We start from the raw sequence: 22383 nt of genomic DNA, 5'->3' as shown, positions 1-22383 counted from the left end.
CTCAGTTTCCACCGGTATGACACACAGACCATGCTTTCAGTTGTGCAATAATGCTCCAATTGTGACTAAATTGATCCCCCAGGCTAGTCAACATTAAGAGCCTCGTACTCGTAGCCAACATATCGTTCCTTTTCTTTGTTAAGGAAAGAATAATCTGTAACGCACTTGATAGCCTTGAGATGGGGAGGGGGGCAGGTTGCAGGGTAAATTGGTAGGCAGGGCTGACGCGCCGGGTGTAAATTGCACTTCATCAGAGGCTCTTCGCGGCCTTTGAGAAGATTCCTGAGCGTCGAAATCTCACTAGGTTCTGACTTGTTTTTGGACTTTTTCTACTTGGTATTGTCTTTGTTATCTATTTTTGGATTCAAACTAAAGCACTGACTAGAAACCACTTACTAAATCTCAAACAGAACTAAAGCTTATGTGACCTGTAAAGTATTAGTATTATTATAGATCTAAAAATATCCACACCCTGGGTCGTCTCAACAACGGCGTCCGAATTTAGGCACCGACAAACCTCTGAACCCGTTGCAAAATGGCACGAAACCTCGAATCCTGGTAGCGTAATATCATAGTCCATATGATACGCAGCAGGAACAGACTCACCACATCACAAATGGCTAGGATTGCGAAGTGTAGTGAGCGTTCTACCACTAACATACGCAAGAATATGCGGTTGTTTGGCAGCCCCAGCTCTCCTCCAATCCCCCTGGCCGCTCAACAGGTGTCACTCCTGTGATGTTAGACGCTCTTCGTGACCACCTTGCAGAAAAACCCGGCCTATATGTCAAATTCGAAGCTCCATGTTAACTGCCTTTCTCTAATCCGGCCAGATCTGCATAGCAACTGACCGTATCCTCGTTCACTCCTCGATCACTCCAGCTTTCACTGGAGTCCTAAAAGCCACCCTCACCGGCGCAGATTCCTCTGCTTTACCCCCGACCATCGTAAACACTGCCTCTAAGACCCGCGTCGAAGCACTAGTCTCCAGCGCCGTAGTCTCGGGTGCAAATTTTATCTCCGGCTCCGCAGAAACAAAGGTCCCCGCCAACGCAGGAGTGCGCCTCGCCCCAGCCATTCTGGGCGACGTGCAAGAGGACATGGCCGTGTGGTAAGAAGAAGCCTTCACCTCGGTAGCCGATTGCAAGGTATTCGAAACCGAGGACGAAGCGATCCACCTCGTGAATAGCAGCGGGTATGGATTATCGGCGTCCGTGTCTACAGCGGATCTGCGGATGGGATTGGCGATGATTAAAAGGACCCGGTGTGGGTAAGTCTAGTCTCAGTGTGGTTTCGTTCTCAGCTTATCAGGTTAGTGCTGTGCATATCAACAGTATGACTATTCATGATGAGCCTGTTCTTCCGCATGGAGGGGTGAAGAATAGTGGTTGAGGGAGGTTTAATGCAGACGAGGGTTGAATGAGTTTTTGTCGACTAAGAGTGTGATTTGGATGGACGGTGTCATAAAGATTATGCACAGGCGTTGGATCATCTGGCCATGTTTGGCCCGTTAAGTCGGGTCCAGATCCAAGAGGGACTGCAAGTGGATCGCGTGGTGTAGAGGCTGCGAAAGGATCCAGGAGTCGGGGCATACTGCCAGTCGTGTTCCCATGATTCAGACTCGGGCTGAGATATGTAATCAATGAGATATGGGCTTTGGGACATCTCCACATGCAATCAGAGTTCCTAGAGTGTGCCCCATGTCAGCTTCCGTGGAGATCGACGGACATTCATACTTTGGAGATTCCAAATTGAGACTCATCTAACCGCAGCTGGGGGTGATTCCGCCCGGTGATATCCGCTATTGCAAACTACTCTCCATAAAATAATCAGAGGCCGTATACGAGCACCCCCCGTGTTGCTAAGACCCAGCCTCCACAAGATGGCTCGTATTCATTTCTTGTGAGCTAGGCAAATGTAGACAACCAAGACATCGACGACGTGCTAATCCTTTTTCCATTGCCCTGAAGTCCTTTGCATGTGTGGATTTCGGGGTGACCGGAAGTTTTGTGGTCTTCTGGAATAAGGGCATTAGTTAGCGAATACGGCGCGAATACCCCACGATTCGATGCCGTCATGTCTCTCTGATCCTACCCCGGTCTCTTATATCTCGGTTCAATTATAAGAATGCATTTGGCCTGGTCGCACTTGATTCCTTCAAGAATCAGTGTGTTTCATACACATTTTATTGGGCGGTTCGTTCACACCGGGGAGGCGGTAAACAAAATACGTACACACGTGGAGTCGGAGGGTGACTGCCGCCGTTGGCCTAGTGTTACTCTGAATGTTAGAACGGAAGACGCTAAAGGACAGCGTCAGCCACGCGTGTGGCGGGCAAATAATTAGGGCCCGACATGCCTCGGGGAAGCTCTTGATTTCGTTCTAGGAAGTGATACTCCTCCCTGTTTGTAATCGGAGTAGGCGGAAAATACATTTTCCGCGAAGCAACTCAAGAGGTTAGAAAGTACGCCGACACTTAGCCTGTTTTCACCTAACGATACGGATGGGATTGGGATGTTACCGCCGTCAAAATTTCAAGGTTGCATACAGTCAGATCTTTATCATTCTTCTACTTCTCTACCATCTCGTTGAGCCTGCAACGGTCCACCATACTGGCATAATGCTTCGATCGACTTCGTTGACTACCTGGCGGCGAGCTGCACCTCCAAGCTTAGCTATCTTGGCCCGCCACCGTCTCTTGCTGAAGTATACTCATTACCCGACCCCTGGGAAACACTGCTACTATTCGTCCTCAACACCTCATGGTCAGTTTGCCACAGACTGGTTACGCATCAATTAACTTGCTAGGCTCTGATCACCAGTGACAGTCTCGCCGGGCTCATGGGCTCAGGGCACGTATTTCTCAGCGGAACTTGCTAACCCCATTTTGCCCCAGGCCATTCGTCGTCAGTTTTGGCCGCCGTTTCAATGTATCTCATGCCATTAGGAGGATCGATCACGCAAGGCGTCGGATCTTCGGATCTTAACGGCTATAGAAAACATCTTTTTGAGATGATCCAGTCCTGCAGCTGTGATATCCGCATGGTGGGATCACGAAAGACCGGTTCTATGGAAGGCAATGAGCATGAGGGATGGCGTGGGTTCAGACTCGATGAGATCGAGAGGAAAGCCAAGAAGTCAGTCCCTAAGTTCAAGCCAGATATCTTCACGGTCAATGCCGGATCCAATGATTGTATCCAGAAGTTTGAAATTGAAGCTTTTGGGAAGCGCATGGGCGCCATGCTTGAGTATCTTTGGCGATCATCTCCTGGTTCGACTGTTATCCTATCGACGTTGCTGATCAACGCGGACCAAGAAACGAATTCACAGGTCCTACGTGTCAACGACCAGATTCGGGCCTTGGTTGAGCAACAAACCGCCGCCCAGAGCAGGATTGTACTCGCGGACATGTATACCAATAAAGGACTTAGACTTGAGGATCTTGTCGATGGTACGCACCCGGGTGATGCGGGTTACAGAAAAATGGCCGAGATTTGGCTCGGTAGCATCCAAGAGGCCGCCGTGAAAAACTTCCTCAAAAAGCGTGAAAATTAGGTTTTGCCTCTCCGTATCTTTTTAGGGATTAAATTTGGTCCTACGAGAGTTCCGTTTTCTGGTAGATGCTGACTTGAATGACTTCTGGTTTTCAGTACTCAAGGAAGTCATGGAATAGTCATCCCAAGTACAATCAGTCATGTGAAAGCAGCCTCCTGAGCCGCATGTGCCTTCATAAAGCTCGTAGCCACGCTAGCTGGTGCTCCACGTCCTGCAAATCGCACTCGACCCCCCTTGTGCTTTTCCATTGTATCGAAAATGGTCTCCAATCTAGTTTTAGCAAATGCCCAAGGACCATCATTTAGAGACTTCTCTTGACACCAAATTACATCCGACGTCTGTGCATAGTGGTTTAAATTGTCTTTCACCTGTTGCCACGGGAGGGGGTGAAGCTGTTCGGTGCGGGTAATGGCTGTATCTGTGATTCCATGCGCCTCACGATATTTGTGGAGAGCCATGTATACTTGTCCTACAGTACTTCCGAAAAACGGTGTCACGAACGACCGGTCTCAGAGAAATCTCGAAAAAAATTTATAATTCCACTAATATAAGCTGGAAACCAGTCGAGAAGCAGCTTCGTAAATGGAGCAACTTGCTACGTATTGGCAGGAAGCTCACAATCGACATTGCCTTCAACTATCGCGAGGATGATGATGGTCATTCCATGCCTTCTTCAAGAAGAGTCGAAAAGAGAGGTCGTGTTTCAGCAACCAGCCGGATGCTGGCTGAGCGCGAAGCACACATTGATGCAGAAGAAGAGATTACTGGACGACCATCAACTTGGAGTCATGTATATGAGCTTATGCGATGCTGCAGCCAGCAGCTTCAGCTATCTGGGAGGTCGTTAGTTCACCGCTGTTAATCATATCGTAAATAAATACGAGCGTAGATTTGGCTAGGTTGGCAGCCATGGTTCGTCGACTGAACAATATTAACAAAACATGTTATTTACAGGCAGGTAACATTAGGTTTAGCGCATCCTGTAATTAGGGTTTGAAAGAGCATCTCAGTGTTTCCAACATGGAAGGCAATAACGGTCGCGACTGTACTTCCTGCGTCAATACAGAGAAAAATATTCTTATTCACCAAACAAATCCAACACAGCAAAATAACACCGTCAGGATGCCCTCGTACTGGGTCAACGTCTTCTTCTCAGTCAACGACGCCCTCCTATCCGACGCCGATCTCATCGAGAAGATCCATTCCTATATTCTGAATCGCGAAGCGAGTATCACCACGGAGCCCGAAGACGAGATAGTAGGTCATTGTCTATCGATCAAGGTCAAACCAGCGCGGTACATGTCAAAATTAACAAGCGGGACTGCCGACGGTTTGTATCATATGGCCGATGACAGGATCCATCAGTGGATCGTTGACTTTCCACAGGACGGACTTCCTTTTTCTCGATCTCATGCCTTTCGTTAGGTATAAATACACTGTTTGGGGTCTTAGAAGATCCGTTTTTGCTTTGTCTGGTTTATTTTAAGCTCAGTTTCTCCGGTTTGACCTCTGAAGTATTATGGAAGGGACTGCTTATATATTCTGTAATCTGCGCGATTCAACCTCTATTTTTGCAATTGTAATTTAATAACACGCAGGAGCGAATATATAAATTTCCATTTGGCTCGTAAGGATAAGATTTGAATTGGGAACTGAATGAGTACAAGCAAGACTGAAGCCTGGGTCTTCCCATTCCGAATACGTTCTGTCCTTCATATCACCTGCCGGATATGACCTGTTTCTGCACAGAAGATGGGCCGTTTGAATTCAGTCAGTCACAACGTCAAATGGCTTTCATGTGCATGGTCATATTGCATGAAGACTTGTCAGACTGACTTCATGTTTTCTCTTGCGATTTCCCGGGCAGTTTCTGACGATATGCAATGGTAGTTCTTGAAATCTCGAGTGGAGACATGATTTTCAAACATTTCATCTATTTCTTCAAGAGATCTTCCCTTTGTCTCTGGCAAAACGAAGAAAAGGACCACTGTAAACTTTCATTAGCTTTGATAGACCTAGTCGGATTCACTTAGGTCCGTACCGAAAACAACAAAGTTGGAGCCCGCCCAGATATATCCATATTTTGGGCCCCAGTTTAAGTCGTTGGCATTGATAAAGTAGGGCGAGCAATAGGAGATTAGCCAATTGAAGAAGTAGTTGATTCCAGTACCCAATCCAATTGTGCTCACCCTCAGTTTGGATGAGACTATTTCTCCCGCGATGGGCCAGCTTACGGTGCCAACAAAACCGTTGTAGAAAAAGTAGAACATCAAGGAAAATGCAAGCAAGGCACGGCCAGCGCCGAGTGTTTCCGCACCGGCAGTATAGGCTACAGCGATAGCTAACATGCAGCATGCACACCCAAGAGCGCCGATCATCATCATCACTCGGCGGCCAAACACTTTCTGTGTGAGGATTAAGCCAATCAGAGCGCCGATAAGTCCCAGGACATTTCCAAGAACGGATGCTTCAAAGGGCTTGTCTAGACCGGCTGCTTGGAAGAAATAAGTTCCAAAAGACAAGATGAACCACAAGCCGGTTGCGGCATGGCTGACGACAACACCAACGGCAATAGCTGTACGCCGAAGATTCGTGCCCTTGAACATTTCCAAAATTGAGATATATGACACGAGCTCCACTTCCTCCGTAATCGCCTGCTTCATCTCGACGAACTCCTCGTCAAGTAACTCCGGGGTCAACGATGTTCCTCTAAGTCTTTTCAGTGCGACTTTTGCTTGCTCTGCTCGATTCTGGACGAGGAACCAACGAGGGCTCTCTGGGACGAAGATCATCAAGACGCTCACCAAGGTGGGAATAGCAAACAGTGCTGCCAACGGGATCTGGTACGAGAGCTTGTTCTGATAGTTCTTGGTGTAGTCGTCGCAAACCGAGCCGAGGACACTGCCAACATTGACCCAAACGCCAAAGAAGCTCACGATCATACCACGAAGATGCGGCGGAGCTGCCTCTGTCGTATAAACGTTGGAAAAGGTGATGATCAATCCATTAGATATGCCGAGGAGGATCCGGCCCGCGTATAGTCCCCCTAATGTAGTCGTTCCGATTTGGATTCCACAAGCAACGTAAGAAAGGATACATCCCGCCCAGATCGCAGGCTTTCGACCAAATCTATGAGCCGAAAAGATAGAGATTATAGCTCCGACGATAGTTCCAACATTCAAAAAGGAGCTAATGAGTTGCTGTGGCGTGGTCCTAATATTCCAGCCTGATGGGGACTGCGGATCTCTGTAGCCGTAAATCCTTAGGAAGCCAGGCATAGCTTGAAAGCCCGCCACTGCATTTGTGTCGAACCCATACTGGCAGTTCGCTAAGGAGACGAGGAGACAGATGAGGATGCATTTCCAATTCGCCGCTATGGGCGTGTTGCGCTCAGGGCTAATCATCTCCGAGGATGAGTAGGATGGAAGCAGTTTACCCAATAAACCAGAGGAAATGATCACAGATGTCCTGTTAATATTGATTGAAATCCAATGAAGAGTTGGAGACGGAGAAAGGGGTCGTCTGAAGCAGCTGAGACAGAGGTGTATTTTCACATTGAGCGGCGCGTCATTTGGAATACCCTCTTCATTGCCGGTAGTTGACTTGGAACCCCGTCCCGTCTTTACAAGGATCTTCGCCCCAAAAGATATTCATTTCTTGGGTCCGTGCTTGGTTCCCACGCAAACCGCACTAGCGGCCTTTTTGCACCTGGGGAACCCCGTGTCTCACCGAGTCTCTCCAAGCCAGATAGGATGGACTCGTCTATGTTCACATGCTAGGTAATGTCACTTATGCGTCTATTCCCCTTGAGATACCTCGTTAATCTAGATCTTCCGAATCCAGATACGCTGTTCATGTTCATCAGCTTCTCGGTAGTCCACTTCGACACCTCTCCGGGTCCTGGGTCTCCGGGTCCTGGGAACGCGGATATCGGCATGATCCCGGTTTCCACCCGTGGGAACATTGAGAAGCCCCACAATCACCCTCACAATCTTGAACCAGACTGGACTCGACTGCGAATAGATTTGCCTGCCCACATGGCCCCACAACCCCGACACGGCATGCGATTAGCCGTGGACAAGCGACATAAATTGGTGAAGAGCAGCTGAGAGACCACTGGTCTCTTGTGCAGAGTAGATCCAGTTTTGTGGCCAAGGAGAGAAAGAGACTCATCCGGACAGGTTCCATTGTCAAAATCTCACGATGCCAGATGCGACAGCCCATAAGCATGGCCTCAATGCATGCGAAAAAGTTGTTCTGCACCACTCTGTTAGCTCGTCCTTGACCGGTGGCTCTATACGTACAGACCAGATGCTACTCTTGAAACCATCGTGGCTTCTTTGCTCGGAGGCGGCGTGGAACAGCATGGAGCCAAACTACAACGCTCTCAGTCGACCTTCGTTCCATCGCCGAGACCGCTTCTGGTTGGCGCCGGATCATATCGTGGATCCTCGGGTGAATCATAAGCCACGGGAAAAAGCCGTTATTGAGAAATGCGAGCGGATCGCCAGAGAAATGGAGCTTGGCGACAACTACAACCCGCCAAACACGACGATCATGCATACCGATTTCTATCGGAAGCGGTGTCAGCCAGGTCAGCTTGTTATCGGCGCTGACAGTCACACTAGCAGTGCCGGTGGACTTGGAGCATTGGCAGTCGGCATGGGGGGCACTGACGTGCTTATGCAGATCGTCACTGGAGAAACGTTTATCAAGATGCCAGAAGTCATTTGCATTCAATTTGTGGGAAGACCACCCCTCGGATTGGGTGGAAAGGATGTCATCTTGGGTGTCCTGGGTCAACTTAGGAGAAATACGGTGGCATCCGAAAGATTCGTCGAGTTCACGGGCGAAGGGATGAAATATTTGAGCTGCGATGCAAGATTCGCAATCTGCAACATGGTGACCGAGTTTGGTGGAATCGGTGCGCTAGCTGTGCCCGATGCGGTCACTGCTGATTTCATATCCCGGCGACCAGAGCGAAAGCACAAGTCAGAGGCTCTGTTTTTCAGACCGGACAAAAATGCACGATACGCAGGAGAGTACCAGATCGACCTTTCGAAATTGGAACATTTTGTCGCGCTTTATCCCAGCCCGGATAATGTAATCCCTGTGTCGCAGGCCAATATCCCGGAGATTCAGGGATGCTTCATCGGCGCATGTACAACAACTGAGGAAGACCTGATCCTTGGGGGTCTTGTGCTAAGGGAAGGACTGAAAGCAGGTCTGGATCCCGTCGCTAGGGGCATACGCCGTGTGACCCCGGGTTCCATAGCAATCACAGAGAAACTTCGACGCATAGGTCTGATTGATGTTTACGAAAGGGCCGGGTTTGTCGTCGGCGCTCCAGGATGTAGCTACTGTGTTGGTATGGGTGCCGACAAGGCTGGAAATGGCGAGGTATGGTTATCATCGCAAAACAGAAACTACAGAGACAGGATGGGTCCAGGTATGAAGCGTTCCCCAGACATGCCAGGTCCTTAATGAATCCTAATGCACCTGAATCGACAGGATCAATCGCAAATCTTGCGTCTGCAGCGACCGTGGCGGCATCAAGCTTCTCCATGTCACTTCGGAGTCCACAGTCACTACTGAATGGAATTGATTTTAATGAATACGACAGACTGCGAAACTACTCTGCAGACTCGAATTTCGTCGCCGAGCATGTAACTTACGTGGAGCCCTTCCCAACCGGTCGTGCTGAAATACTGTCTCAGAATAGTGCAGTTCATACACCATCAGCTGAAGAAGCCCAAACATCCCCCTCCTTACCAAATGTCATTCAGGGCAACATTCAACGTTTTGGCGACAGCATTGATACCGACTCAATAGCCCCAACAGAGATATGTCTGGACCCCACACCGGAGAAACTCGCTCATGGGGCATTTCTCCATCGCAAGCCTGACTTCTACGACCTTGCACAAGCCGGAGCTACAATTCTTGTTGCAGGGAGTGCATTTGGTACGGGCTCCTCCAGAGAGCAGGCTCCAAAGGCATTGATTGCTGCCGGTATCAAGGCAGTCATAGCGAAAAGTTTTGCTTTTATCTACGGGCGAAATCAAGCAAATAATGGCTTACTGGGAATCAAGGTGCAGCACGACAGGTTCTATGACCTTGCTCAGGAAGGCATCAAGCTGACCATTGATGTGCAAAGGAGGGTGATCGAATGTAAGGATGTGCAATTCCATTTCTACCTTGATCCAATCGAGGAGAGTCTGCTTGCTGCCGGCGGTCTGCTCAAAATGTACAACCTGTACGGGTCAACGCTCTTTAAAAACCTGCAAGATAAAACGTCGAGCAGAGAAGAGATATCTTATCATTTAACAGAGTCTGGGAACAGCAAGCTGGAATGGTAATTGGTTCTTTCCCTGGGAGTTTGCCGTGGGAGTAGAAGACAGAGGTGGTGCCAGAAAGATCGATTGATAGGGAGATAGTAAGAATTAACTTGTGTCAACTCTTCAATAACTTTACCCTTTCCCAGAAAGAATCTATGTGAGTAAAATGGTGAAAATGATTTCGAGCGGGCCCGTACTACTAATCCTGGTGGTGGAGCCGGATAGGCATTGCACTTGTCTGCCCCAATTCTTTTGTATTAAGTACCCCAAGCTTCTACCTTAAGGCCTGCGTGCCGAAAATGGCCTCTGGCGCTCTCTTCTTTTGCACCAACAACCTTGACGCACCATTCGAGGAAGGAATCGAATCCTTGGCTGGGATCATCTTTAAAGTAGCCCCAGTTACGTTTGATAAAACCTTTGAGTTCAGAAAAAAATTCTTCAATCGGGTTAAGGTCCGGCGAGTATGGCGGTAGATAAACCAATTTGACTCCCGAATCGGCACACATCTGAGCAATCTTCTCAGTGTGGTGGAACAATACATTGCCCATTACAATAACAGATTTAGGCTCGGGCCACCTTCCACAGTGCCGAAGGAGCTCAGCGATGAAACTCCTCACACACTGCCGCATCAGTTGAGCCGCGGAAGACACGTGAGAGAACAATCCCATCCTGTGCATACGCGGGAAGTGTCTGGTATCGCTAGTCACGGTGGAACTATGAGACTTGCACGGGAGCCTTGCCAAGCGGTGACCATCCTGTCCGTCTAAATCCTTCCCGTCTAAATCCTGCCCGTCTAAATCCTGCCCGTCTAAATCCTGCCCGTCTAAATCCTGCCCGTTTATCACATCCGGATTCGTCCACGTATACAAGGTGATACGACTGAAAATCTGATAGACTGTGCAAGTAATATTCCCGCAAATCGGCGTTTTGCTCTCTGGCTTTCTGTCGAGCTCCCTTTTTAGACTAGCGGAGCGCCCTCCGCATACTAGAAGTCGTTATTACCGTCTGGAATTCATCCTAGAGAAAGACGGCCATCTCATCCAGGTAGAGGGTGGGTTTCTCGAGTAAGTGATCGCATAGTGCTTCGAGCATCGACGGTGTCATGGTTCATCTCCGACCGATTCGATTTGGGGGGGCCTGGACGTTTCCAAACAGCTGCAAGTTTCTGCGAACATTTTTGATCGTACGCTCGCTACATTCAGCTTCTTCAGCCATTTGAGACGTGGTTAGCGACTGGCTCTATATCATATCACGAATCAAATGTAGCTTGAAAGCGGTAATCTTGGTGCCATATTGCGTGGACCACCTTGGACGACACTCCAGGCAGTAAGTGGGTGAATACCTACGGCGTGCGGACATTTGGGGAAGGGCATGGAGTTGCAAGCGTTTCAAGAGTTTCCTGTCAAATACGATAATTTACGTTATGTATAAAACAGATGTCTATTATTGGTGAGAAAGAGATCTACGACTAAACCTAATACAGACTGACTTGTTTCAGGATAGGGTTCTGAAAACAAACTATAAGTGTATGCGGGGGAATCTGTTTTTGAATGTAGCAGTCATATATATCATTGCACAAAATGTACCACCAAAGCCTCCCAATTTAGAGTATACAAAATTCTACATAAAGCCAATCAACACAAAAATCACCAGTCTATGTCACCAGTCTATACCTTGATCAGGCTCGAGGATATCAACAAACCCCCTCAAAAGAGAATTAATCATGCAGGCGGTGTGCTCCAACCAGAACCAAAAGCCGGCGTCATATTCGTCGAGATAGGCTGCGTATACGAGAAAGCCTCAAATACTTCCGGTGTGATCTGATAGGAGCCCAGATCGTCGACTGTCATCACGGCGTTCGGCATGCCACCCAGCAGATGGTTCGATGGCATCTGGGGCAGGTCGGGTGTGTGTGAGAGGTCGAAGGTTGCAACTTGATGCTGGGGGAATGTATTGTTGTAGCTAGGCATCATGGGGTTGGAAGTGCTGGGGTGTGGTGGTGGTGGTACCTGGTTCTGTGGGTTGGGGTGTTGTCCAGGCTGGTGACTTGGTGAGAGGTGAGGGTGCGTGTCGCTATCCACGGATGGCGAATGGGGATGCTGTTGTTGCTGCTGTTGTTGCTGCTGCTGTTTATGTTCTGGGCCCGGGGCGGACGTGGTTATGTGAATATCGATTTGAAGTTTCTGAAGTTCTTGATAAATGAGGCTGAGGGCAGTTGTCATAACTGGATTAGACACCTTGACTCTTTCGAGTGCAAAGATGCAGAACTTGAGTTTATCCAGCGTCCCTGGCGCAGCGTACTTCAGCGCCTGGATCTCCAGCAGGAAAATCGATGCCGCCGTGTAGATGCTGTAGGCGAGGGAGAGCACGACGTGGCTGTCGCCGAAGGTGCGGCGGTACAGGTCAAACAGAGACAAGATCGATGTCGCCGACGCCATACATTGAACTAGATGGCTCGTGTCGTACTGCTCTTGTCTTGTTTTGACAAGTTCCCGGGAACACAGGATGGGACGATGCAGCAGAATATTAATGGTATGGTACATGCAGCTGTGAGGTGATTAGCACAAGAACTCATCATGAAGATAGGGAAAAGCCCATACTTCAGGATCATGATGTGGCTTGGTGGACAGTATGAGGGTAGGTTTGTTGCCACAAGTTTTAAAAAATCGGGCAGGTCGTCCCACCAGTCGCTTAGATATCTTGCTTGCTCTTGGATGCAGTCGTATAATTCCGAAGCGGTAGTCTGGCGCATAGGGTCATATACGTGAATGAGGATCTGGTTGAGCACTTCTGCTAGGCCACACATTTTCATGAAACATGAGGTCGAATGGGCCTGGGTAGGCGGGTAATGAGCACCATCTGGAAATTCAACACCATGAGGGGTCCATATTTCCACTTCAGAGGTGTCGTCCACTGCGTGCGAAGGCCGTCAGCATATGCAATATGCAAGGTTGGCTTTGACAACTTACTGATCATGCGCGGCGGGCTGACTCGCGAGTGCTGCATCGTCGGCGAGCGACCGAAATACAAGGAGACGACCTTGTCCCAAAAATAACAACTCCAAAACAGCCGATTGCGAATCTCGATATCTTCATCGTTCAACTGCGCAGCTCCATGGTATTTCCGACTGTCGATCGAGATACCCAAGTCATCCAGCAATCGGAATGCCATGCCGCTGTACAGCCAGGCCTGGGTGCGATTTCCGCGCCCGCACTCCTGCGCGCTGAGAAGAAGCAGGGTCTGAATGGTCGGGATGCCCGCGTAGCCGACTGGTAGAGAGTCGAAGAGTCCCGTCACAGCGTGGTGGAAAAACTTGTCCCCACCATCGAATTGATCGAGTAAAGGCCCAATCTGGGGCTCTGATTTGCACCACCGGACGGAGTGGGAGAGAATGGCATTCAGTAGTGTGTCGGAATAGTATGAGCCATTTATTTTCATATCACCTATTTTCCCGCATCAGTTCATTATTTGCCAATGGTAAAAGATCAGGATCAAGACAGACGAGTAAATGCTGGTCGATAGACAAAATTGAACAGCGGCTGAATCCAACACCAGTGCGAATCAAGAAGATATTGAAATGGTTCCTGTAAGGCCATCCGTCAGCCGCCATCGTCCGCCACCAACCAACCTAATCACAACCTGCTTACCGGCATCGCAGCCATCTGCTCAAACGCCCTCTCCCGCCAGGCACTATTAATCAACCTCTCCTTCCTAGCCTCGAGCTCATGCAGAAAATGCGAGCTCGACGCCGTCTCATTCACAATGCCACTAGGCAACTGAAACAAACTCGTCGGCCCATGAAACGAGATGCGCCCGTCATTCTCAATATTCAGGCCCTCAAAGTTCCTCGCCAGCTCATGGGGATCTTCTTCCTCGGGGTGGAATTTCCGGCCCGCGCTGGAGCCGGACTCGGCCACGGACGCAGGCGAGTTGCTGGCCTTGTTGCGCGTCTCATGTTCTATCTGTAATTGCTGCTGCTGTTGATGTTGCGGGCTCGACACCTTGGACAGCGCATCCTCCAACTGAGCGACGCGGGACTCGAGCTGTTTGGTATAGGAAAGCGTCGGGGCTCTGTATTGGTCGATCCGGGATCAGCGCTAGAACCGCGAGCCGGACCACGGGAGGAGCCGGTAGAGCGAGAGGCATGAAGAAACAATGCATGATGATCAGGGATCAACGAGAACCAACGAGAACTTACAAGCTGTACACACAGGCCTCGCCGCGCGCGGCACACCGGGAGCACGACGGACTGGCCCCGTTGCATTTAACCTGCAAGGCACAAGGCACAGAGCGAGTCAGCGGATTGATCGGGAGGGGCAACTGCCCAGCGCTCGGAGTCTGGCCGAGAGCCACCGGGAGGCAAAACCCACCTTGCGCTTCCGACACGCCTCGCAGGAGAAGGCGCTCTTTCGGGGGAGACTGCTCTTCGTGGGCACGTCGGCCATGCCAGGAGAGCCCTCGACGACCATCGAGGGAGAGCAGGGGTTCAGTTCATCAGGGTAGGATGGATGAAGAGAAGGGGAAGCCTCGGGGAATTATGATTTTTTCTGTTCGGGGAGAGGGAGGGAGTTAGGGTTTAGTGGGGCGGGATCGCGGGGGGACCAGACCAAATGCAACTTTCATAGTATTGACGTCGTTGGGATCGTCAAGTCTGGTCGAGACCCCCCAATCGGGGCATTGGCCAGTCTCTAGATATCTATCACACAAAGAGCTAATTACAATGCATTATTTCTTCCCACCCTTCTTGCCCTTCTTCTTCCCCTTCACCTCCTTGGCCTCGCGCTCATTCTTCCCCTTCTTCCACCCCATCGTGCCCTCGTGCCGCTCCTTCGCGTCATCCAGCCGCTTCTTGTCCTTGTTGCTCAACTTGCCCTTATCCTTCTTACTCCGCGCATTGGGCCCATTGAGCGCCTCAGCACCCAGCTTGCGCGACGCGCGCTTGTCCCGCTCCGTCTCGAACCATGTCCGCTTCGGCCGCGCCATGATCTCGCTGCCGTGCTTGACCAGGTTCTCGCCCTTGGTCACCTGCATCTCCGCCTGCGAGAGCTGCTTCTCGGTCTTTTCTTCCTGCAGAATCTCCTCGACTTCATCCGCCAGATCCTCCGCTTTCTGGGCCCAGTCGTCCGCCACGGCCAGGTCGACGACCCGGCTGGCGATCTTGGCGCCCTGCGCTTTGCCCGATTTCACGGCCGCCTTGACGACCTTGCGATCGGGCTCGGCGGCGATAGTGCATGCGCGACCGGAGCGGCCCGCACGCGCGGTACGACCGACTCTGTGCAGGTAGATTTCATGGCTCTGCGGGGCCTCGTAGTTGATGACCGTTTCCACGCCCTTGATATCCAGACCACGCGACGCCAGGTCGGTTGCCAGGAGGAAGGCGACTTTTCCATCCCGGAAGTTCTCCACGCTTTTGATACGCTAGAGGCGGGTTAGTAGATCGTAGTGGGAGGGAAATCCGGAGTAACATACCTGTTCCTGGCTCAGGCTACCGTGCAACTCAGCCGCTTTCAAGCCCAACAGCCCGAAGATAATGCGAACGCGGTGCGACTCCTTCTTCTGTCGGAAGAAGATAATCACCCGCCCCGTGTAAATTTCCTTGCACAGGTGGAGCAGATATCCAAGACGCTTGTCTTCACGGCCGGGTCGCAGACGAACAAACTCCTGAACTAGCGTCACGGCTGTGTGTTTCTTCGCGTCAACCATCAGCCGCACGGGTCGGTTGAGACCCACGCGAATGAGCTTATCCACCGTGTCGGTCATGGTAGCAGAGAAGAGCATCGTCTGTCGCGATTTCGGGATAGTTGTCAGAATTTCGTTCAGTTCGTCTGCGAATCCATCCTCCAGCATTCGGTCTGCTTCATCGAGCACCAGAATCTCCAATGTATCCACCGTGAAGCTAGGTGAATTGCGCATATGATCGATAAAACGACCAGGCGTAGCAATAATAACATCCGGTCGCTTCTTGAGAATATTCTCCTGCTCACGCAGACTGAATCCACCAACAAGCTGACAGAATGTAATGTCCGTAAAAGTGGCCAATTTAACGGCCACATTGTAACACTGCACAGCCAATTCACGCGTTGGCATCAGAATTGCAACCCGGCTGGTGGCAACCTTGCGAGGGCGGAAGAGAAGTCGTTCCAGGATGGGGACCATGAATGCGGCCGTCTTTCCGGATCCTGTCACGGCGCTACCGACAATATCCTTACCGAGAAGAGCGACGGGAATGGCCTTGCGCTGGATGGGGGTTGGGTCGGTGAATCCGACTGAGGCCAGCCCGCGGAGGATAGGACGGGAGAGATTGAAGTCTTGGAAGGTGCTCTTGGCTGCTGCTGCTGCTGTTTGGGCGTCTGTCTTCTCTTCGGGGGCGAAGAACGCTTTGCGCTTCTCTTGCTCTTCGGCGTCGACCTCGCTCTCGTCATCCGAGCCCCGATCCGATCCAATATCATCAGGGTGACCAACGGGTGTAGCAACGGAATCATTATCAGATGCCGCATCATCGTCCTCATCATCGTCCTCGTCCTCGTCGTCCGATTCAGGCCCAGAACCAACTTCAGGCCCTTCAGCCTCACTCTCCTCTTCACCATCAACGCCCATACCGAACGCATCATCAGCCATCAACTCATCATCCTTAAAATCAACCTCCCCAGCATCAGAAACCACATCATCCTCATCACCACTGCCGGCCTCTTCCACCTCCTCAACCTTCTTGGCGTTCTTCTTGGAAAGAAGTTCCTTCCTCTCCCTTCTCCGCGAGATAATATCATCAATATCCACAGCCTTCTTGTCGCCATTTTTTTGCTGCTGTTGCTGCTTGTCACTCTCTCCAATCCCCCACCCATCAAACCCTTCCGTAACACCACTCGTCGCGCCGCCGACATCGAACTCGAAGTCCGGATCCAGGGCTTCATCTTCCTCGCCGGCGTCATCTTCGCTTTCGTCAGCGGCGTCAGAGGGCTCGGCTGCTGCTTTAGCGGCTGATTGGGTCTTGCTTTTCTTATTCTTGTTCTTGCCTTTGGCAGGTGCTTCGGTGGTCTCGCGCTTGCGCTTCTTGGTGTCCTTTAACGTTGGTACTTCGGTGACATCCTCTTCCTCGTCGTCGAAGCGAGGAGTCTCTTCGTCGTCGGAGAGCGTGAGCACAAAGTCGTCCTCCTTGGCGGAGGAGCGCCGGTTGGCTGGGTTTGGAGCCATGGCGATGTAGATTGCTAATTGGAATCAGTTAGTGAATCTGTTTATTGGTTGTCACAATGTCTTTGGGTATCGCACCCACTTCGTAATGGCCTGGCGCTTGTTGTACTGAGGCAGCTCAGCAAAAAATTGATCCCGCAGAAAAAAAAAAGTTGCCGGCTCCGCGCCGGCGGTGAGCCAGTATCGTTAGTCAGCACTTCTAACTTAGGTCCAAGATCTTCAACATCAAAATTTAGGTTCATTTGAAGAGCAACTTCTGGTTTGATTTTTTTCATTTTAGATACATGGTGCAATTTGGTTACCGATATGAAGCATAATTTTGTCCTCTTTTTTTCCTCGCAATTTCTCCCCAATTTTAAAGTCAATCCTCAATGCAAAATTCCTCCTTTGAATTCCTGCAATTTCGCCAGTCCCACCACCTAATATCAGTTCGCAATGCTCCTCCACCCTTCTATTCCATGATCGATTCATTTTCTCTTTTCTATCCATCACAATGATCTATGTTGGCTGATTACCCAGAAGAGGCAATCAAATCAAGAGATGTACTCGCGAGGCTTGGGGCGCGAGTGGTAACCCAACATGTGTCTAACAACATAGCAGACGTCAAGTCTATCAGAGATGTTAGTCAAATCATGATTTTGGAGGGTGGAAGAAAACATACAGGTCACCCAGCTTCAGTCTCGCCCCCTTCATAACGCCCTGCACTTGGAAATCGAACTCGCGAATCAACCACTGCTTGGTCCAGGTGTAGTTGGCCTCCTTGTCGGCCGGGTAGGCAATGGCGCAAATCATGGTGGTGAATGGACGGGTTGCGTGCAGCGAGCGATAGTGCTCGCCAGGCTGGAAATCATGGCCTCCCGAACCATGGTGCGTGACGTCCACAGTCATCAGGATTCGGTCAACCAGAGCGCGACCAAGGTGCTGTTTCTTGTGGTTATGATCAACGAACACGCGCATCTCACCAATGTTGCTGTTGGCGCTGTTGCTCTCGTTGAAATGCTTAACGAAAGCATAGCCCAGGATCTTCTCCGTCGAAGCTCGGTCTTTCTTGGGGTTGTTGCGGCAATGGCGCTGAACAGCGACAATGAACGGCAGCAGGGTGGTACGTGCGCCATCAATCAGGCTCCGAATATCGGCCTCTGCGAGAGGATGCTTCTCGGGGCTGATAGGCGAGTTCTCCATGTACCAGTTGAAAAGGTATTGCAGACCGGGGATGTCGCTGAACTCGGCAGGGCGCAGATACACATTTGCCTCAACAGCCTTCGGAACCCGCAAATTCATGAGAGCCAAAGCTCGCTGCTCATCCTGTTCCTGTCGCTCCTTCTCTCTGGCTGCTTCGGCCTTCTTCTCCTTTGCGAGATGATAGTTGTAGTTGTGAATGAAGCCCGTGGCAGTCTCGTGCCAGTGCAGTCGGGTCTGCTCCTCCTGCATGTCTCGAGGGGTCGGCAAATGCTTGATGTTCTGCATGAACAATGAAAAGCCTCCGTCCGAGCTGGCAGTGCCATCAAAAAAGCTGGTGTGGTAGATGTCAACAACCTGGCACTCCTCCGGAATCATCTCCAACCAGCGCCAGAACACGCGAAAGAAGGCCTCGCGGTCGCCGTTGTAGGAAGGGCAAAAGTTCCAATTCGCAGTCCACGGTCCTCTGTTCTCCGGGGCGATCTCGCTGAACCCAAGAGTCTGGGGGAGATGCGGGAAGGGTAGAGGTTCATACATGATGCCCTTCTGGCGTCCAGCGGTCAACGAAACTTTTCCCTCCACAAGCTGGGGCCATGCGCGCGCAGACTCGTCGTATCGATCCCACTGAGCATAGAACATGGCGGTTCCCTGTCGGACCTTCTTCCAATTCACGTCCGGGTCGACCTCTTCATACCCAAAACCGGGGATCACGTCGGGCGGATTCTCAGCCCACACCTCGGGAGCTTCAACTCCGTGCGCGTACCGCGCAGCACCAAGCATGTGGTAAAGTTCTTCGTTCAAGTCGGTGCCAGGACCGGTGCGGACGCTGGGGAGCGCCTCGGTGCAAGCGCCGCAAGGCTCCTGCATCCGGTGGAAAACATGCAGGCGCGCTTCATCGATGATCGGCTGCTGAAGCTGCTTGATGTGAGCCTTGACCTCCACTTCGGTCATCGTGCCGGTTCGCAGAGCAGTGAGGAGACCCTTCTCAGTGCAAATGTCATTGCCAGCGCTGTCAGTGCGCCGAGTCTGGTCCGTGATGATGATGTTGTTCCGACGAATCTCCACCTTAGGGCCCGCAAACTTCTCATCATAGTTGTCCCAGGGGCAGTCCTGTGGTCCCAACGGCCCAGTGCCTCCCGTAGCAACGGTGTCCCCAAGAGGAACTCCAGTCAGGTCGCTGGGGGTGATTTGACTAGGGTTCATGTTCTTCGCCGAAGGACCGGCAAAAGGGTTCATATTTCCACCACTCGGCGCATTCGCAGGCGGAATATAGAGGGCAGAGCCAGGTGGGCTCTTCACGTCCCGATTTCCATCATTAACAAACGGGTTGGGGTCATGAGCGCCGGTGCGCTGTCCGCTCCAAGCAGGCAGGCTGCTGCGGGCATCAGCGGCGCGTTGGTTCTTGTCCCGCGACAAATCATGAGCTAGAACCTTGGGCACCATCTCCCAAGGCATGCTTGTTTCGATCGCGGGTATACCAGGGATAGACTCTCTTTCTTCTTCGGATTTCTGCATCTGGAGTTCCTGCAGCTGGCTGGTGGTCAAACGAGATTTTTCAGGTAAATGGCCGCCATTGGTCTTCGGCGTCTCGAGTTCCTGCAGCTGGCTAGTGATCAAGCGAAAATTACCAGGTGGTTGGCTACCACTCGTCTTCGGGGGGCCACTGGTCTTTGGCGCCTCGAGTTCCTGCGCCTGGTTTATGATCAAGCGATAGCCGCCAAGTGGATGGCCGCCACTGGTCTTTGGCTGATGGCCAACCATGGTGTGGGTTTTCGAGGTGCGTGCTGGATGCAGGTCAGCCAGCCTGGCCAGGCCAACATCAGGCGAACAAAACCAAGGCTGCTTACCTTTCTTGAACGATTTCTCGATCGTGTTTGGTTTCTTCTGGGCTGCGGTCCCAGGGGTCGAGGAGGGTTCAGGGAGAATATCTTTCAAGTCCGGGGGGTCAGCTGAAAGAATGAGTGGGATCAAAGAGCGAAGTGAGAGGTGTTGGGATGGATGGAGAGGATAATATAGAGGAAGGAAGGAAAGGATGGAAGGTGGGAGGCAAAAGGCTCGGCATCGGAGGACGTCGACATCGCCGTAGTAACAGAAGGACCCCGAGGGACTCACCATGCACCAGTCGCAGCAGGCTGTGCATGCACTCAATATCATGCATCTCTCGAGAGAGAACCTGCTGGGTTGTTAACGAACCATATCGGTGCATTGTAGACAGTTGGTCGGTCGATCACATACCAGCGGATTCATAGGTATCGCTTTGTTCACAGGAAATCTACACAGGAGGCCATAGTTGCTCACGGCTATCGCGGTCAGTTCAGTTCTGCACAAGTCAGGAATCAAGGTTCACTCACCCGGCAAGCACACTAGTACCAGATTCTGTGGACCCAGGTCCAGCTCCTCCAGCATGGTCTGCGAAAAGGACAGTGTGGTCTGCATATTTGCTAGGTCTGTCAGGGTCTGCACCGATCTGATTTTCAGCATGTTCCGACCTTGTACTGGGGGGTCTATCTACTTATTTTCCACGAAATAGGAATATGCAAAAGCCCAGAGGATTGCAAAACAATCCAAACAAGGGAAGAGAAAGAGAGAAAAGGGGTTTCACGAAAGAAAAGAAGTGGTCGGGTCGGCGTCGAAGAAGAAAGAGAAGAGAAGGAGAATGGAGGTAAAGAACTCCTGGCGTGCCCGGTTGGGTAATAGCGTGATACCTCAGGCGAAAACAAGTCATGGTTGAACGGCAGTATGCAATATATCTTCATCTCTGGTGGTCGAGATATGGAAACAATCATCCTGTTGTGGTGGTTGTTCTCGTCGTGCCAATCAGGAGCGGCAGAACGGTTCCTCTGCCGCTCACTCGCTCACACTCCACTCCAACCAATCATGCACTCACCACCATTCAGGCACCATGTTGTCCATCCTGCGCAAGGCTCGGTTAAAAGATAAGGAGATGCGGATATTAATGCTGTACATCCCCCTCGGATTTCTGTCCCAGCACATACTGATCGCATCGGGCAGCGGACTCGACAATGCCGGCAAGACCACCATCGTCAAGCGCATCATGAACGAGGACATCACCACCGTCAGCCCCACGCTAGGGTTCATCATCAAGACCATTGATTTCAATGGGTGAGACCAGACCCATCTTCGCGTCCTGTGTCAGACAGTGAACTGACTCGGCGAGACAGATACAAACTCAATATCTGTCTGTGAGCCCACCAGTCAACCACGCTAACAAGCATCCTGACCACCCACTCCAGGGGACGTTGGTGGCCAGAGAACTCTCCGTTCCTACTGGAAAAACTACTTTGAAAAGACCGACACGCTGATCTGGGTCGTCGACGCCACTGACCGCCTGCGTGTCGAGGATTGCCGCCAGGAGCTAACTGGTCTGCTCCTGGAAGAGGTAGGAGAACATCCCATCTCCCTCCTACAGTCCCGGAACATCCACACTGACGCAGCTGGGTACCTACAGCGGCTCATGGGAGCCAGTCTCATGGTCTTTCTCAACAAAACCGACGTGGAAGAGTGCATGACCGAGGAGGAGGTCCGGGAGGTAAGTCGACGCATGGAATCACTGGATCCCATTGCTGACTTGTGTCTGCCATAGCGACTGGGCTTGGATTCGATCAAAACCCATAAATGGACTATTCTGCCCTGCAGTGCTATGACGGGCAAGAATCTGAAGGAAGGCCTGTCGTGGGTGGTACAGGACGCCAAGGACCGGCTTTTCCTCTACTGACGGCCCAACGAGATGCGGTCGGGTTTGATATCTGTGCTGTGTCATTCTGCATCTGATCTAGTTGGGTTGGGTGGAGGACGGAATTTTGCATGTGCCGGGCTGGTCAGAGATATATCCCACAATATACCCCCACGAGTGACGAACACCAAGTCTCCAGGTCCCGTAGTTAAGTTGCGACCGTTATTCACATCGCGATGATTCTCGGCAATGCTCCATCTAGCCCTACGGCAATTGAAGAACCGGAGTTCCCGAAGTCATCTTTCCCCTAGGAACGGAGTGACCCGTCACTTGGCAGTATCAGACCCTTCAGATGTGACACCTCCGACGATGCGGTTTTCTTTTTCTAATTGGCACTCATCACGCCCTGAATGGTTCGTCCGAACGATAATG

The 22383-nt window shown here is 51.2% G+C and overlaps 9 protein-coding genes across 9 annotated transcripts; 5 read left to right on the top strand and 4 right to left on the bottom strand.

The window, feature by feature from the left end:
• Positions 1–862: 862 nt before the first annotated feature.
• Positions 863–1078, bottom strand: N7510_001299 (uncharacterized protein; the record flags this gene model as incomplete). Its single annotated transcript, XM_056973226.1, has 1 exon — positions 863–1078. The coding sequence occupies one exon, from the start codon at positions 1076–1078 to the stop codon at positions 863–865; it is 216 nt and encodes a 71-aa protein (XP_056838343.1).
• A 1850-nt stretch (positions 1079–2928) lies between these two features.
• Positions 2929–3555, top strand: N7510_001298 (putative esterase; the record flags this gene model as incomplete). Its single annotated transcript, XM_056973225.1, has 1 exon — positions 2929–3555. One exon carries the CDS (start codon positions 2929–2931, stop codon positions 3553–3555), a length of 627 nt encoding a protein of 208 aa, XP_056838342.1.
• A 1020-nt stretch (positions 3556–4575) lies between these two features.
• On the top strand, positions 4576–4980 carry N7510_001297 (uncharacterized protein; the record flags this gene model as incomplete). The annotated part of the gene is made up of 1 exon (XM_056973224.1): positions 4576–4980. The coding sequence occupies one exon, from the start codon at positions 4576–4578 to the stop codon at positions 4978–4980; it is 405 nt and encodes a 134-aa protein (XP_056838341.1).
• A 590-nt stretch (positions 4981–5570) lies between these two features.
• N7510_001296 (uncharacterized protein) lies at positions 5571–6959 on the bottom strand (the record flags this gene model as incomplete). Its single annotated transcript, XM_056973223.1, has 1 exon — positions 5571–6959. The coding sequence occupies one exon, from the start codon at positions 6957–6959 to the stop codon at positions 5571–5573; it is 1389 nt and encodes a 462-aa protein (XP_056838340.1).
• A 387-nt stretch (positions 6960–7346) lies between these two features.
• N7510_001295 (uncharacterized protein) lies at positions 7347–7664 on the top strand (the record flags this gene model as incomplete). The annotated part of the gene is made up of 1 exon (XM_056973222.1): positions 7347–7664. The coding sequence occupies one exon, from the start codon at positions 7347–7349 to the stop codon at positions 7662–7664; it is 318 nt and encodes a 105-aa protein (XP_056838339.1).
• Positions 7665–7758: 94 nt separating this feature from the next.
• N7510_001294 (uncharacterized protein) lies at positions 7759–9911 on the top strand (the record flags this gene model as incomplete). The annotated part of the gene is made up of 2 exons (XM_056973221.1): positions 7759–9004; positions 9067–9911. The coding sequence occupies 2 exons, from the start codon at positions 7759–7761 to the stop codon at positions 9909–9911; spliced, it is 2091 nt and encodes a 696-aa protein (XP_056838338.1).
• A 1700-nt stretch (positions 9912–11611) lies between these two features.
• Positions 11612–17081, bottom strand: drs1 (putative ATP-dependent RNA helicase DRS1; the record flags this gene model as incomplete). The annotated part of the gene is made up of 6 exons (XM_056973220.1): positions 11612–12437; positions 12491–12803; positions 12860–13247; positions 13538–13959; positions 14630–15308; positions 15360–17081. 6 exons carry the CDS (start codon positions 17079–17081, stop codon positions 11612–11614), a joined length of 4350 nt encoding a protein of 1449 aa, XP_056838337.1.
• Positions 17082–17708: 627 nt separating this feature from the next.
• On the bottom strand, positions 17709–20018 carry N7510_001292 (GNAT family N-acetyltransferase; the record flags this gene model as incomplete). The annotated part of the gene is made up of 1 exon (XM_056973219.1): positions 17709–20018. The coding sequence occupies one exon, from the start codon at positions 20016–20018 to the stop codon at positions 17709–17711; it is 2310 nt and encodes a 769-aa protein (XP_056838336.1).
• A 1141-nt stretch (positions 20019–21159) lies between these two features.
• N7510_001291 (Small GTPase superfamily ARF/SAR type) lies at positions 21160–21993 on the top strand (the record flags this gene model as incomplete). The annotated part of the gene is made up of 4 exons (XM_056973218.1): positions 21160–21380; positions 21440–21456; positions 21512–21807; positions 21862–21993. The coding sequence occupies 4 exons, from the start codon at positions 21160–21162 to the stop codon at positions 21991–21993; spliced, it is 666 nt and encodes a 221-aa protein (XP_056838335.1).
• Between the last annotated feature and the right edge of the window lie 390 nt (positions 21994–22383).

The sequence above is a fragment of the Penicillium lagena genome, assembly GCF_028827675.1.
Source record: "Penicillium lagena strain IBT 129212 chromosome Unknown utg000001l_segment0_segment0, whole genome shotgun sequence".
Classification (NCBI taxonomy): Eukaryota; Fungi; Ascomycota; class Eurotiomycetes; order Eurotiales; family Aspergillaceae; genus Penicillium; species Penicillium lagena.
This window is presented reverse-complemented; position numbering and strand designations above follow the sequence as displayed.